Below are 16,877 nucleotides of genomic sequence, written 5' to 3'. Positions count from 1 at the left end.
CTTATTACTACAAAACATCTAATCCATTATAAAGTGACTAAAGACCACTGCCAAAGATTCATCCAGTTTCTAACTATGCTACTAAAACAGTGCTTTCTTTGGTAAAGTTATACAACAAACAGGAATATCTTACAGCAGAATACGTAAGATTTATGAGTATTTTCTGTTCCTGCATGAGAGAAAATCCTGCCAATGCTGAGCAGAATAAAATAAGGCAGAAAGATGTAAGGACCTTAGAGGTTTCAAGAAACGCACTCATGCATTCAGGGATACTCTAAACTTTTTAAATTCTAATTTGGGTAGTGGAATTCTGTGTTTCAAACAATACAACTAGAGGCTGATCCAGAAGGACACACTCTACACAGCAATCTACAGCAAACTGGATACATCAGTTCAGGCACTTAATCACTCCTTGCCATCTCTGAATAAATCCATTCACACTCATTAGAATTTCTTCTACTGAAAATTAGAAATACACCACTTTGAATTGGTTTTGAACCCACTATAAGAACAGACCCCGAACAGGTACAAGCAGGCCAAGCAAACTGTGTTCTTCATGTGTTCTTTTATAGAGAAAAACCTCCATAATCCCACTTTTACTAATCTCACAGCTCCTGAATTTTTCTTGTGTGGTCATGTGCCAAACATTCTGTCCAGAAAACATTAAGCCAGCTTATATCATACTATAGGAACAGTCTCCACCACAGGTCTCTTTAACAAACAGTGTCTGGAAGACTCCCCAGTACACTATTTGCCGATGACAAAGAAGATGAAAATTGCACATCTTCACAAATAAAAAGCAGTTACTACACTCCTGACACTTGCTAGGAATGCCAAAACATGCTGCTCTCTTGTCATTTAGCTACATGTGTTCCCAGCTTGTGCAGGAATGCACCTCAGTCCCAAAAACAACGTGTGACACCAATCCCGGTCAGAAAGGCGAGGCACGAAATCATCCACAGCCACCACCATCAGTGACCACGAGCTCTGTCACCTGACCTTGGGACACCCTGTGTGTACAAAGCAAGCCCAAAGCACAACCCATCACATCCCACTTGTACTGATCGTTTGCAGGGTAACAAATCTGCTCTACCAAAATATGCATTCAAAATCCAGGGTGGGAAAAAGGAAATGAAAATATTTCTTGGGTAACCCAGGTGCACCAATAAACTGCATGTGTTGGTTCCAAGTACAGCTCATCTCTGACTTCGAGATTTTGAGTTCCTCTGTCTTTGAGAGTATTTGACAGCCAAGACCTTGCACAGTCTTTGAAAGATTTAGTTTTGTTCTTTGAGGGCAAGAGGGTGTAGGTTTTTTTCCATTCAGTTATTTTTAAAACTGTAGCAGCAGCATAAATGAGGTCACGAAGTCACAGTGAACATGCTAAAATGCCCAAGTGCTCTTCCTTACAATAATTCTAGAATGCTGTGATGTTACAGGCAAAACAATCCCAAGTGCTTGCTCCTGTAGTGACTTCAGTACTGGTTCTGGAACACCAAAAAAACCACCCCATTTGACACTAATCTAATTCAGGTAAGCCTCAGTTTCTTCTGACAGACAAAGAAATGAGCTAATAGCAATTGAAATTAAAGTTCCTATTTCTTAGTGAACCTCTCTGTAGTTACTCTCTGCTTTCTCCATTAAAGAAAAGAGTTTTAAATGCAAAATCTGTCTGTTAAAGGTTTGGTTTCAAGCTGGCTGGTTTTGATCTGTGAACTTCCTGTTCACACTGAACACTTCCTGTTCCTGTTGATCTGTGTTCTGTTCACAACAGAACACTGAAATCCTGCTCTTCCTCACTGTTTAAACTGGAATACTATACCACCCAGCTATGAACTACTTTGCTAATTTTACAGAATAACACAGTAAGGACAGCAAAATTTGTGAATCTAAATATATATATTTTAAAATACCAAAATTCTGGTTTAATACTTCTGCAAATACTGACCATTAGTTAGAAAAAAGGCAGCAAGTTCTGCCACAGGTGACAGACAATAGCAGTCAATTAATATGAATGAATTATTCAAGTTCTCTACCTGTCAATTTAAACTGCTAATGAGAATAAGATGGTTTTAAGAATAATCAGTTCTGACATTTCTTGGATTCTTTCCAAAATGATGCAATAATACATAAAGTTACTATGCATTTAATAGTTACCTCTTCCATCTAAGTATCACACCCATTTCAGTAAGAGAGTGCTTGTTTCCATTTTTGTTGTAAATGCTATTAAATCTATCTTTAAAATAAGAGAAAGTTACTAAACACTGCACATTTCCACACTACAGCCACAAAATAAAGCCCCAAAGGCAGCAAAGTAGGACTATTTTTTATACCTGTTAAAAACCTTGTTGCTTTTTTTAAAGGTACACAGAGGCAAAGGCAGTAAAACTGCCCTTTAACCTTGATGTGTTTTGGGATTTTTCAAAATGCTACAGTAGCAAATGTAAGGATTGAGTATTACAACTAGAAATAACCACACAGACAGAAACTATCACAAAGTTGATGTTGCCATCTATTCCTAACACATCCTTCTACCCACGACTTCATCGAGCGCACAAGATATTTCAAGATCAGAGCACAAAGCTTATCCCCTTTTTAAAGGCTGGTATGTAAAGCAGCACCAGCCTTCCTGGGGTAAGATAAAACCTTCAAATATGGCATGCATGGAGACCAAAGACCAAAGAAAAGTCAAGCAGAACAAAGCAATTACCAAGGTGGAATTCTGCCAGCAGAGAGTTTTCCCTTCTGCCCTTCACATAACAATCTATTTGCAACCGAAACCGGATTCTTGATTCCTGAAAAGTTAGCAAAAAATGGGAACAAAACATTAAAATATTTTTCCACAGAGCACTGCAGTGTTCATTTTGGCAATGGAAGTCAGATTCTTTTAATTTCCAAGGGTTTGTCAAGCCATTAAGAGACACCTTATGTTATGTTTCAATAACTACCTTCTCAGTTTTTCCCTCACATCCTGTCAGTAGTGACAAAGCCTTCCAGTCAACACCTCCCCCACATTTATTTTAAAAAAAAGAAAGAACCACACTGAAATAGTAGGAGTGATCTCCCACCACAGAAATCTCAAGTTAAATCTATTGTATTCTAAAGGCTAAAGATGTTTTATGGGCATTAATTTTTCAAGATGGAAGGAGTTTGCATTTGGACCTATCAAGCCAGAACAGGGATTATAGGATTCAGGCTTAGCTTTCTCTCACTCCCTCATTTCCTCCTTCCCCATGGTTGGAAGGATACATTTTTTAACAAACAGGCCTTGAAACACTTAATTTTACTATTTATTTTAGATTTATATCTACATGAGGAAGCTATTACCACAGTTTAGAACTATTCTAGGATAAAGAACAAAGCTTGAAAACTTGTCAGAAAAGCTATTCAAAAGTAACAGCTAAGACTGTTCATGTACTTCAACAAAACCTCAACAATCCCTATTTGGGACTGTATATCTATATTTGTTTTGTATTGAAAGCTAAAACTAGACAAAAAAAGAGAAACACACTAGTTCTCAGATTAAATAAGTCCCATATGCAAATAAATGATTGAATTATATACCAGTAACTTCTTTGAGAAGGCTGAGAACAAAAACAAATAGAAAGCCTAATTTAAATGCCTGTAATATTTTTTAACAATTGAATTTTATTATGAAGTTATCGTTCTACAAATTCATCTCAGCAAACTCAGCCCCATTGTGAATATTGTGTGGTATCATATAACTGTTCTGCCCCAAAGGATTCTCAGTGAACTAATGAGCCAGCATGTTACATAAAGCAAATTAACACGAATCAGCATTTTAGGGGGCAGGAATGCCTCTCCATTTTCTAAAAGGCTAGAATTTATTTAAACAGGGTAAAATTTACCATGTGTCCCCTCCTTCAAAACAGTAACAAAAAAGAACAAAACCCATCTTTGCACCTAAATCAGTATTTAGCTTTATAATACATAGTTAACATACCACTCAGTGCTCCAACTGCTCCAAAATTTAATGACTTTCCATCCATTATACTGGCATCACATTCTATCTCACCCAGAAGGTTTAGGTTAGATCCCAATCCTGCATTTGTGAAAGGAGAATCCTAAAAATAAGAACAAAACATTGTAAGGCCACATCCATAACAGACTAGATTGATCAAAACCTCTGTATAATTGATCTGAAAACACTGGTCGTGGTGCAGGGCATTTTCTTATTTTGATCTTCCACTGGTCATGGTGCAGGGCATTTTCTTAGTTTGATCTTCCACAACAAAAACAAGGGCACTTTGAACAGAGCATCAGAAATTACTGCAGTGGATACCTCTCACCCTCTATAGGGTATAATAACACTAATATAAAAACTAGTCACCCAACAATTTATGATCATTTCTATTCAAGCAAAAGCCTTACAATCGTTCAGTATTTAATTAATTAATGAATTAATCTAATAATCACTGCACAGACCACAGTGTACCTTTCAGCCTCCCAAGTATGACACTGCTGCAAAACAGAACTGTACTTTTTCTGAACATACTAACCTATGACTGCAGCTCTGCAAGCAGAAGTGAAGAAATGGCATCACTAACAAACCACTCTCTAAAATTTCTATTTGACCATCAGCATAAGGACAGTCACTACTGTGGTCTGGAAGTTTCTCGACTGAAAACCAAGATTTATTTCATGGCAAGTACGGAACAACATTTAGCAGCATCATAAACCTAACTCCTCTTTTACTAGCACCTTCTGTGGCTTTTAACAAACCCAAGGTTCTCAAACAATAAAAGTTTTGCATGCTAGAATTACACCCCATTTTCACCCACCCATTTCATCAGAGCATCCCCACGACTTTAAAACCACAAAATTTCCAAGCAGCACACTTCAAAAGTCTCACTGCCAGCTCAATATAATCCCCCAGCTCAATATAATCCCCTCTTTCTAGATGCAAGCACAAAAGGAATACAGGACAAAGAAAACAACCAAACAGTACAATTTCAGAGAGATGCTGCAGGCTTTCAGTTTTCACTTGTTTAAATTACAACCAGTGTAAAAACCTGATGTGACAAAGAGTTGTCTAGACCGCAAGTGAACGTGTCAGTGAAATGAGATGGTCGTACTTCTACAGCACACGTAATAAAGGCTGAATCAGGAAACAAATTATTGGAAACAGCTCAAAGTTCTGTCTAAAGTGTTAAGGGAACTGGTTTGGTTTTGTACATACTGATTTGCAACAAATTCAAAGGAACAAAAGAGAGAGGAGCACACAGAAATGAAAAATAAATCTGATGTCAGCTAGCTTTTGTTAACTTTCAAATGAGCAAGTAGTGAGTAAATTCAAAATCTGTTTTGCAAGATGCTGATTCTAATTTACAGAGACATTTTAAGATTTCTCAGCGTTTGAGTCACTAAAATGCTACCTTCCTGAAGAATCATGAGTACATAATAGATAATACATAATCATGAAACTCCTTTATTTTCTGCTTCTTCCTTCTGAAGCAGCATAAGATTTTATTCCACTTTATCCCATCCTATTTTAATCCACAACAGTTCTTCCAATTCACTGCGTATATTCATTCTGTTGTTCATTTTGACAGCAAAGCCTCACAGCAAATGAATAAATTTGAAAAGATTTTAGGATAATGAAACATTTGCAGTTAAGTGTGGCACAAATAACTTTCCCTAAAAGGGGAAGGGAGGGGGAGAATATGTTTAAAAAAAAAAAGAAGATGGCCTAGAAAAGGCAGAAAACTCCGAGTAGCCACTGGCTTAACTGACTTCATTGCTCCCCAGGCTCTACAAGTACGAAGAAAATTAAGTTGGTAAAGTTTAGGAAAAAAGGAGCAGAGAAGTGATGGAAGGAATTGAAAGTGAATGGTGAATGGTACTTGGAGGATACAGCAAAACCAGGAATGCTCAGGATGAACAATACTTGTCCAAGTTCCTGGCCCCGGGGTAATCAGAGTGCAAAGACCTGTGAGCCTGGAGACAAATCCCTAATGTTCTGTTCCAAAGACATTCACTCAGGGTGTTATACTCAAGAACATCAGCAAGGGGAAGAACTTGGTGCTCCACAGATTCGCCACAAGGCAGAGACAGCTGTTATTTTAGAGCAGATGTCATGGACAAATAAGGGGCATAAGAAGGACCCATAAGAGGAAAAGTTTAAATAAAGGTCCAGAATCTTCTGCAGTCAAGACACAAAGCTCTCTACCAGCTGATAAAGGCAATAATCAAAAGAGAGGAGGGAAAAAATACAGGATATGGAATGGTACTAGTTCACTTTATGTCTCAGGATCTAGATGTGCTTCGATGCCTTGGCACAGCACTTTCACTGGCACAAAACCAAGAGACACTTTACTCAGAGGATCTCAAGACAAAAGGAATGCCATCTGTTTCTCCCTACAGAGTATTTACCAGAATACTACAGAATTTTTAATAAATAACAATTCTACATCGAACTGAGCTGTCTCTTTGGTGGCATAACTCTCATATTAGGACTCAGAAGGAATCTTACCAGTACAATCAGTCACAACATGAGTAACTTCTCCAGTGAAAAGAAACAAAGACCAAATTCCAAGCACCTGTTCAAAATTTCTGTGGAGTTTCACTTAGCTTTACAATCAGACTGCACTCAAGACAGTCTCAGAATTGCCCAGAGGAAGGTGGTCTAACTTCACACATCTGAAAGGCAATCTGAAAACAGCTTTAAAAGTGCAGGAACTGGGTGTGAACCCGTGGAATTTCTGATATCTACCTGAGTGTCTCTGAGGTGAGATAAAAGCCTTTGAAACGAGGTAGGAAAAAACCTTTATAAAAAATGGAAACAAATTCACACCTACTTCTATGAATAGGCAAGGACATGAAATACACCACAAAAATACAAATCTCTTTTTGAAAACATGAATCTCTGCAAAGTCTGACCAAAAGATTTTAAGACTCTGATATACAAATGGAGGAATACAGCTTATGAACTTATGAAAATTAAGGTGTATTTTGAAATGAAAATTCAAAACCTTCAAGGAATGCAGAAACATTAAAAGAGAAGCATGAAGGCTTTCAAAGAGGGAAGAAACAAAGTGAGTTACCTGAAGAATTCTCTTCATACCCTCAGACAGAAAAATGCAGCAGGGCAAGAACTGACTACCATAAAATCAGGAAGAACTAACCAAAGCATGTGTCCAAGAAGAGGGAGGATGGGAGAGGAGAAAAAGGTTTAATACAAAAGGTATCTTCAGGAATATACTTTTTTATTTCAAACCACAAGCAGTGATCAGCCTTTGTATTTCCAAGGAGGCTGAAAAAGAAGAGTAAGCAAACCAAGCATCAGCTTTGCATGTTAACAGCAAGCCCTGCTACCACAGAAAAGGAGGAAGAAAGAAGAGGCAAACAAATAACTATTCAAAGCATTTTAACAAAATATAAGCCTTTAATTATTTGAAAAATACTAAACTACCTGGCAATTATTCCATCACTGAAGTATCTCTAACTTACCATGTAAAGCTGTAGCAAAGGAGGTAACAGGAAGCTTAAGGATGTGAAACAGGAGTTTCATTTTCCCAAGTTACCCATCTTGCAAAAACTCAAGCTACTGAGGGTATTGTTTTTATTTTTAGAATCCTTTTTACTTCTAGACCCATTTATAAATGTTCTGGCAGCAAACACAGGGATCCTGACGTTTCCAGCTGCAGTCAAAGCTGGAATGCTCAAAGAAGTTAATCAACTCTAACACTTATATCTCAGCAAATAGTTGAAATGCTCTGCTTTCAATGGATTTTAAAGAACATTCCATCCATCTTTGATACAGTTTTGTCCATGGCTTATTTGTGACTTTAAAAGCAAATTCAAAGTCTACAGGTATTTATTTTTGTACAGTGGAACTTGAAAATTTATTTTGCTGTGGGAGTTTAGTGCCAAAAATCAATATTCTACATGGATGAGCCACGTCCCTTTCAATTACACCAGCTAAAATGCTTTTAAAGGACACTTTTGTCACAGATTACTGTCAGTCACTCTGCTGCAAAAGATGACAGTATTGCTTTTAACCAGTATTAACAACTTCCAGTTGATTACCCATTAAAAGTTCATCTTTGGTGGCTGCCTTAATGCAACAAGGCTGCTTCTTGAAACAGAAGTCCTTGGGACTAAGATTGTATACTCAGAAATCTTAATCACTAGAAAAATAATAAATAAAGCACCAAACAAGTTCTTTTGTTGCAAAATCTTGCTTACAGTCACACAAACCCTCTGCTTGAATATAACAGGTACAGAATAACCTTTGCACTGATCCACAATAACAAAAAAAAGGCAAAATAAACTGAGCAATTTCAGCAGCAAGGAGACAGAAACCCAAAATGTGACACCCCTTTTCCCCACAGATCATATTAATTTCCAATTTAAATGATGTTCATAAAGAACATTCTAGTGAAGTCAGGTAAAAACCCAAGTGATCTACACATATATTAATCAAGGATTAGACTAAATTTAGGAAACAATTTGAAATCTTCGTCAGTTCCTGTCTCCAGTACCTGATCAGTACTTTTGTGAAGTGCTCAATAGTCAAAGAGAAGCTTGGATTTGGACATTTTTCTCACAACCACACATACAGGCAAATCAGCACGTGGTTTTGCTGAAAACAGCAAGTTTCAAGCAGGGTGTGTGGAGGGAGACCTCAACCATCCCCCCCAAAAAGCTGCCCAAATAATCCCTCTGTGTTTCAAGAGAAACTCAGGCTTCATATGGTGGCTGACAGCAAGAGTGCAGAAATCAATGGTACTGCAATAATACCTTTGTAGAAGCACATGGTGTAAATGATAAGTCTCAAGAAGTACCTTGTCCAGACCCTTTTTATTACCAAAAACTGAAAGAGGTAAAACGTTCAGTTGTTTCTTTGCAATGGCAGTGTTCACAAACTGGAAAACATGAACAGCCTTTAATCAACTTATCAAATGCAGCTGATGCTTATGAAGAACAGCCCAGTCATTTTAACAGTATTCGGGGTCAGTCTTGTTACTTTGCAAAAGAAATGCACCTTTTCTCTAGTTAACTATCACCAATACTATCACCAATATTATCTCAAACACAGAAAACCCCTTCACTTGAGATTCACACAGTCCAACAAAGAAAGGCTGTTCCTTCTCCACTTAGAGCCTGAAAAATAAAACAAAACACAGACAGCATACCACAAGCAAACTGTCAGCTTGCTCATAAAAGATCAAGAGCAAATCTTGAGCCCCAACAAGTCTTTGAAGTGATGCCTCTTGGATTAGCTGAGATTCTGTGTAATGGGGGTTGTGTAATTGAGCGGAACTGAGAAAGAAATTCATCTTCTGTGAGACTTCCACAAAAAGAGATTTGTGCCTTGCAAAGACTACACATTTTTGGAATACAGCATTCAAAGCCCGAGAGAACTGTAAAAGTGATTAAATATTTCAGATAAAGTCACAGCAATGTGTTCTACAGAAACCAAAATATCAAGAAGTTACACACAGTGCTTTACAGTGGGATCTGTTATCAGGTTATGCAAACTTCTGTTGTTCTGTATCTTCATCTGTATTACAGGGACACAAGTAAACAAACACTGTTTCATGCAGATTTTTTGTTATGTATTTACCGACTTAAAATGCTAAAGCACAAACAAAAGGGTGTGATAGCTCATCAACATAAACATACACTTTAACCAATAAAATTTTGTAGTTGATGAGAAAAACTATTCTGTTTGCTTTGTTGACTTGTTTTCCACAGAGCAACAGAAAAAGCACCAGAACTAAACCAGAACATGCAGCTCCAGAAATGACAAGAGATGTCTGGAGGTGATGTTCAGAATGAGGTGAGTAGATACAAACCTTTACATATTTTGGAAGCTGCTCATTTAGAAGTTTCCCATACCAGATCCAAAAGACTGCCACTGCAAATCACAGTGTTTTGAGTATAAATTTGATTTTTCTCGATGTAACTCCATAGCCACATACTTTAACCTAAAAGAAGCCCAAATCCCAAACCCAACATTCTCTATTCCAGTAACATACAGAACAACCCCCCATTAAGAGGTTATATAAATCAACTAATAAATGAAGACAAATAATTACATTAATGACAGCAATACAACCTGAACAAAATAACATTTAACTTTAAAAAGGAAAAAAAAATAGGGCTTGTACAACAGCATATATAAAAGTACTACCAAAGACAATTATAAAACCAGAAACTGGAATGATGGCAGGCATCAGAACAATAGCAACAAGACAGATAAGGAGAAAAAGGTTTCTGATTGCAGTAATTTCATAAAAAGTTTTTAATTTCATCTTAAAGCCGTAACTTCTTCCACAGATGTTACTTCAGAGTATTTAAATCTACTAAAGTAAAAGAAAAGTCTCCTGGGGATAACAAAAACAGATCAAATATTTACCCCAGGCACAGCTGCAAAGAGATACAGAACTGTTGGGTTAAGCTTCTTAAAATATGTTTTCTCCTGTGTAGCTCAGGAACACGATAAAAATCACAACCCAAAGTGAGTTTTTATTTTTGTTTTCCACTGAGGGAGCTGACACACAAAACAGCCTTGTGGAGCAACAGCAGCCTCAGTCAGCTTAGGGAAGTGCACTGGAAATAATTCCATTGAAGATATCCCCGTTTTCCCTGGGTTATACTCTAATGTGTGAGATAACAGATGAAAGCGGGTTTGAAGGGCTCAGTGCAGACCAGCAGTGGTGCTGAAAGCCAAGAACCTTGCCAAGGGAACAGTGTGACTGCAGCCCTGGCTCCCAGGCAGCATGTCTAACACATACTCAAGTGTGTACTCACTGCCTGCCTCACACCAGCCCCACCAAGGACACTCGTGAACACTTTCCCAACACATGTGTAAGCAAATCCACTGCTAATCCTCTTGGAATACTACCAGGAATTCCAAACCCAGGAAATTATTTTTACAGCACAACACTTACCTTGCCTTCCTCCTCTGCTAATAAAGTCGGAGGGGAAGAAGCAATTACTGCTTACAGAAGAGGAATACCTGTTTCCATCATTACTGTCCTGAGGGATTAGTGGACCTGGGACAATAACCAAACTGCCCTATTTATATCCCAGAAATGTTTAGCTTTACTCACTTCCACATTATTTCACTGGGACCTTCACTGAAGTCAGATGCCATAAAAATCTCACCACTCCAAAAAGACACTTTGCCAAAAACCTCCCATACAGCTGCTCATCAAGACTTTCTACCTTAATTAACAAGTGCCATTTTGAAATAAAAGCATTACTTGTCCTATTCCTCTGCACATATTTTGTCATTAAAATCAGAACCAGTAGGATGATTTTTCTTCCCTCTCTAAGAAGCAGAGCCAGAACTGTCCATCTGTAGCTCAGTAAGTCAGAAATAAAGTTCCCTACAAAGTGTTAAATAATTCTTTAATAACTGCATTTATTTTTAAAGAGTAAAGACTATCTAAGATGACAATCAAATTGCACCAACTAGACAACTTTTATTCAGTTTGCATTTTTAGAAATTATTTAAATATATTTACTCCAAAACACAGTGGAAAAGCAAAATATAAAATTAGTGCAGCATAAAAGTGGAAATCTCAGTAAATTTCCCACTTAACACCTTCCTACAGAAAAATCTGGCAATGCACCCATGGGACTTATTTACTACTAGTCAGAAATTCATACCTCTAATTCTATAAGTGCTGCAGTCACTGCATCTGTGGCAAGAGCACCAGCCTGGAGCTTTTCAATTGCCTGTAAAACAGAATTTTCAGTTGATGATTAAGGAATTCTAATTTTCTGTGACTGAGCCTTACATTTTCCCAGTCTTGTACAAAACCATAATCTTCACCAAATTAGCTTAAAACCTAAGAGGGCATAAAAACAAGAGGCACTGGAAATAAGTCAGTATGAACCATGTGAGGGCAGATCTGAAAGCTGGATTGTACTACCCTGACACTGAGACATTGCATTTAGTAGCAGATTCCTGCATGGTCAAATTTATACGAAAATAACTTTTTGTATTATATATAAGTCCTCAAACACTTGATGCTCCAGCCAACAAGTTTCAAATTTTCCTTCCAAGGCTCAACAAAAATTCCTAGTACCATTTATTGCAATTACAGTCAAACTGAAGAAAATTAACAAGCTCATCTGAAAGCCAAAACACACGAACAAATCAAATAAGACAGTGTTATCTTCAAATTACAGACACACACAACAATGAACTTCTAATAGTATTTTAAGATCCATTTTGGACAAGACCTGACAGTCAAGTTCCCTCAGGGAACCCCAGGAAACAACTATGGCTTCATCTTCAGCTGCAAGACCTGCAACTGTTTGTTCTTCACAGAAGTTATTTATGTTGGCTACTCAGCTTAAGGAGCCACACAGAATTTCAAATTACACTTAAATTCAACAGCATTTTCTCACATAATTAGCTGGAAAATGACTTTCACCAGGGCTAATGCACAACTTTAACGAAGCCAGTGCTATGTCTGGGTGATTTGTGAGGCTTCCCATTACAAAATTAGATTGGTATTAGGATTGAGCAACAGAACTGTAATACAAAGTGATAATTATCAGAGGCCAGCTTTGAGACTCTTCTAAAGAGTCTGCCAAGCTCCCAGCTCCTGCTCCCTGGAGAAAGCAAAAGACATTAAAAATTTTGGAGAGAGGTCTTCCAGCTACTCATTCAACACGTAGTACACAGGGCTTTGCCAGCTCCAAACCTAAATTCTTGGAAGAGATTAAAAAATATTGGCTTCAATGGAAATGGAAATCTTGTCCTTTCTCCCTTTCCAGCTTTGATATTTTTTTGTTTTGTTTTTCCTGTTTCTACCTCCTTTCCTATTAAGATGTTAAGAGCTATCAAGAAGAAAGTAATTCTAGGAACTCCTGCATTTATGGAGCAACCTGGATGCTGGAGTTTAAATAAATTCCAAAAAGAGTGGACATGGATGAAATCCAAGCACAGACACCATATTTAGCTCCAGAGGCTACTAGAGGCTCAGGAATACTGCAGGAAGCTGTAGGACATACCTTCTGACAGGCTCTTTTGCACACATGCTTGTACTCTTTAGCTTTGGATTCAGAATGATAACCTGCACCTACAGTTAAGGAAAAAGATAAAACTGTTAAATTACCTGTCAAACTGCAGCCTTACAGTTCACACAGGCAGGTACAGCCTTCCTTATTCTGGATTACGTTGGCATTCCCCTTTTGTACCAATGATTGACAACTTTATGCATTCCAACACTGACTCAAGCACACCCAGTAAAACACAGGATATATCCAGAAACACACAGGTATAAATCACAGCATCAAACAACCTCTTCCTATAAACACTTTGCACGAGATTTCAGTATCACTCATTCTTGGAGTATTTCCGGCACAGCTTTTTTATTTACTTTTTTATTTTACTTAAAACCCTTGATTTTATGTTAAACTCCGATTTTCCTTTCACCACTGATGTGCAAGTTTGCAATTATCATTCTGCTCATCTTCTCATGTTCATGCTAAATTTTTTAGAGCCTGCTGCTCCTGCTTTAGAACCAGGAGAGTTGCTTGAAGTAGAGATCATACAAATTTTTCATCTAATTTTGAGTCTTCATGTCTATTCCATTGCATCAAATCATTCTGCCCTATTTTGCAGCCACTGCCCCTAATTCCATACCTGAAAAACCCACTGTTTGACTAAATGCAGCATCAAAAAAACAACTGCCATGACTGCACACTGATATTGAAATTCTACTTCTGTTTTACTGGTTTTTGAACTTAAAGATGTGCTTGTATTTATCTCGGCTTCACTTTTCTCACTGTTAGAAACATTAGTTTTGAGAAACTCTATTAAATTAACACTACCAGTAATGTACAGTATATTGAACACTTCTATCTGCTCTCAAAATAGAATACTAGGGTCATCAAATATCAACTCAGAATGAAATTGAGGGGTGTGGGGTTTTTTTTAACCTTAATAATTTTATAAAGCAAGTAGCATGTTGGTTTTTCAAATAATTTAGGTATTACCTTGCTCAGTTTCACCTCATGTCATCACACATATGGTAAAAACAAATATACAGATGCAAGCATCACTAGTATTTTTATGTTAATAGTACTTAAGAAAGAACATATCAGAAAAGAAATTATGAGCAAGACACACTAACACATCATTTTTGCATCAGATATGAATAGAGGACCACTGCATCACATGTGGAAACAATAAATAGTAACTCATTTAAATATGATCAAAAATTAAATAAAATCAAAAATTGGACTTGAAAGAAAAATTTCAAAAGGGCAAAAAAAGTGAACAGCTTAAAGAGGTTGCAGAAAGCCTTAAGTAGATTGTCCTCATGGACAAGTTAGACAAGAAACAAGAAATTCAATCAAACAGCTATGTTTGACCTTTCCGTAGGGTAAAGAAACACACTGAAAGATCTCTTCCACTTTGTAGGCTTCCCAAGCTTAGCAGACAACTGCAGAATTTGATGTTTTATAACCATTTAAATTCAGGGATTTTCTTCGTCGAGGAGAAAAAAAAATACTACTTAGAACACCCAAATAGCCACATTTTGGTTAACAGTCTCCTATGCAACTTCCAACTGAACTCTCCACTCCCAGACTTGCACACAAAGTTAATGTCACTTCATGAACACATCAGTAGTCCAAAGATACTATAAAATTTGTGTTGATATTTAGTTTGATATCAAAGTATGCACTGTTTTCATTCCAGCTGTTCTGCTTCCACATCTTACCTGCATGGACAAGCACAAATCCCACTCGTTTCCCTCTTTGGGTTTGCTTTGCTTCGGGCTCTTTGACCACCACTTTTACAGCTGTAACCTGAGATGACTTGGAAGGTAACACTTCTACTGAACTTATCCCCTTCTCCATGATCATACATTGGGATCACCATCTTCTACCGGGAAGGAGCACACTTCCATGCAAAAATAAACTCTGGAGGGGAATCATCCTAAAAACAAATCACGTGCGTACGTTAGACACTGATTTCAAGAGATGGATTTCACACAAATAACCTCAAAAAGAGCTTTTGGAGGAGAGGTTTGAAACACAGAGCGTGGCTCTTGAAAGAAGTTCTGCCTCTTCCCTAGCTAAAAGTATTAATGAAACTTAAAATAATCCAACTCCATGTTTCAAGCTCAAATCAACCTTTTTGCTATGATATAACGTGAACTTAATAATCTTCCTAGATACTGTAAGGAATTGTTAATATAAGTTTTGCTTTCCATGGTGTCCTTTTAATCAACAATACAACTTATTTCTCCTCCCATCATGTCTAACTAGCACATGATCAACCCTTTAAAATGCCATACCTTTTTCTTTCTTTTGCAGGGAATAGCTGTTTATTCCTATAATGAACTCCTTCTATACTTTTATAAATCCCCACTAATTTGCAGCAGGAAAAGAAAAAGAGAAATTAACTTTTTTTAATGGCAAAGTGTTTCTAAAACAAAGCCAAATAACCCTAAAACAGTGAAACAATGTTTGCACAGGTAAGTAGAGCCACCATGATTACTAGTGAACCACGACATGCTTAAGTCAAGCTCAAATAATTTATTAACTCTATTTGGTTTTGATCTTCACCCTTGAGATGTTTACAGAATGTAATGTTTATAGAAAGCTAACTGAAACATTGTCAGCATTTCCTAGTACCTCAAACAAAAAAGTTAAAATGCAGAATTATGTATTTATCATAAGTCACCAAACAAACTCACTGTATTTACTGCTCCTCTTACCTACTGCCCAATACATGTTAATCCTGACACAAAACCATTTGTCTGGTTCAGCAGGTAAAAAAAAACAGGGATATTCTACATGTTGAATTAATTCAGGGAGTGAAAATGCATGCAGTGTTAATGCATGAAGGGAGAAAATCTCTAAAACATACTAAAATATGTTATATATTAAGAATTAGATGAACTTTGGGGTCCCTTCCAATCCAAGCCACTCTATGACTCTATAACTTTATATTCCAGTATGATGTGCATCACTCCTACCACCTTGAAAAGGGCTTTGTAACCCAAGAACACTGGAAAGTGAACAGGAGTGGAAAAAGTGAGATGTTTTAATGCATGAGACCTAAACCACTGACTTTGCAAATGCTCTACAGCTTCCTCCAGTAATTAAACACCACCCCATTTAAAGAACCAAAACTATGCAAACAATGTTTAGCACTGGCACAGAACAAACAGGCTGGTTTACCACAACTATCCTTTTGATAACAAGAATTAGCACAGCTTTGGAGGAAGTTATTTATTTACCCTCACTTCTTCTTAAGTGCTAAACATACATAAATACCTTCACACATTCATAAATTTACATTTCAGGATTAAATAAGAACTTATTGTTATAATTATATATGAACTGATACAAAATTGAAGACCACTATAATATATAGACTCTACAGAGAGAAAAAAAAGCATTTATGGACTACATCCAATTGTGATGGTTTCCTGTATAAACCTCAGTGCTAAAATGAAAGTACTAATCAGTGTATTTACTTCCTTTTTGCTAATAATAGTGAAGAAAGCTTCAGCAACCATTGCTACAGGCAATAAGTCTGTTTCCTACAAACTTCTCTTTGGCACAGACTTCAGTAAAGTGACAGGAACAAGTAAGGAATTTACACTGGAGCAAAAATGGGAGAAATAGTGTGGTGGTAAGGTAAGTAATAATTATGGGTTTGAAAATGCAGACATCACCTAAAGACTTACTAACAGCAGAACTGCAGGGTGAAAACTCTAATTAGACACTGATTTTAAGAGATTAATTTCACACAAGTAACTTCAGAAAGAACTACTGAAAGAGAGGTTGGAGCCTTTGCATACAGGTGAGTCTGATGATGTGTCTATTTTTACCAGATGACATACAGCCAACCTATCTCAGTAATTCACTTC

The 16,877-nt window shown here is 37.1% G+C and overlaps 1 protein-coding gene and 1 long non-coding RNA gene across 6 annotated transcripts in view; one reads left to right on the top strand and one right to left on the bottom strand.

Annotated features, from left to right (window-relative positions):
• Positions 1-16,877, bottom strand: part of TASP1 (taspase 1) — a 78,651-nt gene that overhangs the window by 60,928 nt on the left and 846 nt on the right. For 3 of the 5 annotated variants that reach the window (XM_017818957.1, XM_017818960.1, XM_017818959.1), the window contains exons 2-6: positions 14,715-14,932; positions 13,000-13,067; positions 11,644-11,712; positions 3,965-4,085; positions 2,711-2,795 (exon numbers count right to left, since the gene is read on the bottom strand). In XM_017818957.1, the coding sequence (XP_017674446.1) occupies positions 2,711-2,795; positions 3,965-4,085; positions 11,644-11,712; positions 13,000-13,067; positions 14,715-14,859 (488 nt within the window). In that variant the 5' untranslated portion in view covers positions 14,860-14,932. Of the gene's footprint in view, positions 1-2,710; positions 2,796-3,964; positions 4,086-11,643; positions 11,713-12,999; positions 13,068-14,714; positions 14,933-15,293; positions 15,388-16,877 lie in introns of those variants that run through there. The other 2 variants (XM_017818958.1, XM_017818962.1) reach the window with 2 other exon arrangements.
• LOC108499279 lies at positions 1,438-6,134 on the top strand. Its single transcript, XR_001875485.1, has 3 exons — positions 1,438-1,533; positions 5,770-5,931; positions 6,054-6,134. It is a non-coding gene; the product is annotated as an uncharacterized LOC108499279 (long non-coding RNA).

This window comes from Lepidothrix coronata, unplaced genomic scaffold, assembly GCF_001604755.1.
Source record: "Lepidothrix coronata isolate B3197 unplaced genomic scaffold, Lepidothrix_coronata-1.0 Scaffold71, whole genome shotgun sequence".
NCBI classification, from domain to species: domain Eukaryota; kingdom Metazoa; phylum Chordata; class Aves; order Passeriformes; family Pipridae; genus Lepidothrix; species Lepidothrix coronata.
Note: the sequence above shows the minus strand (reverse complement) of the source record. Positions and strands in the feature narration are given on the sequence as shown.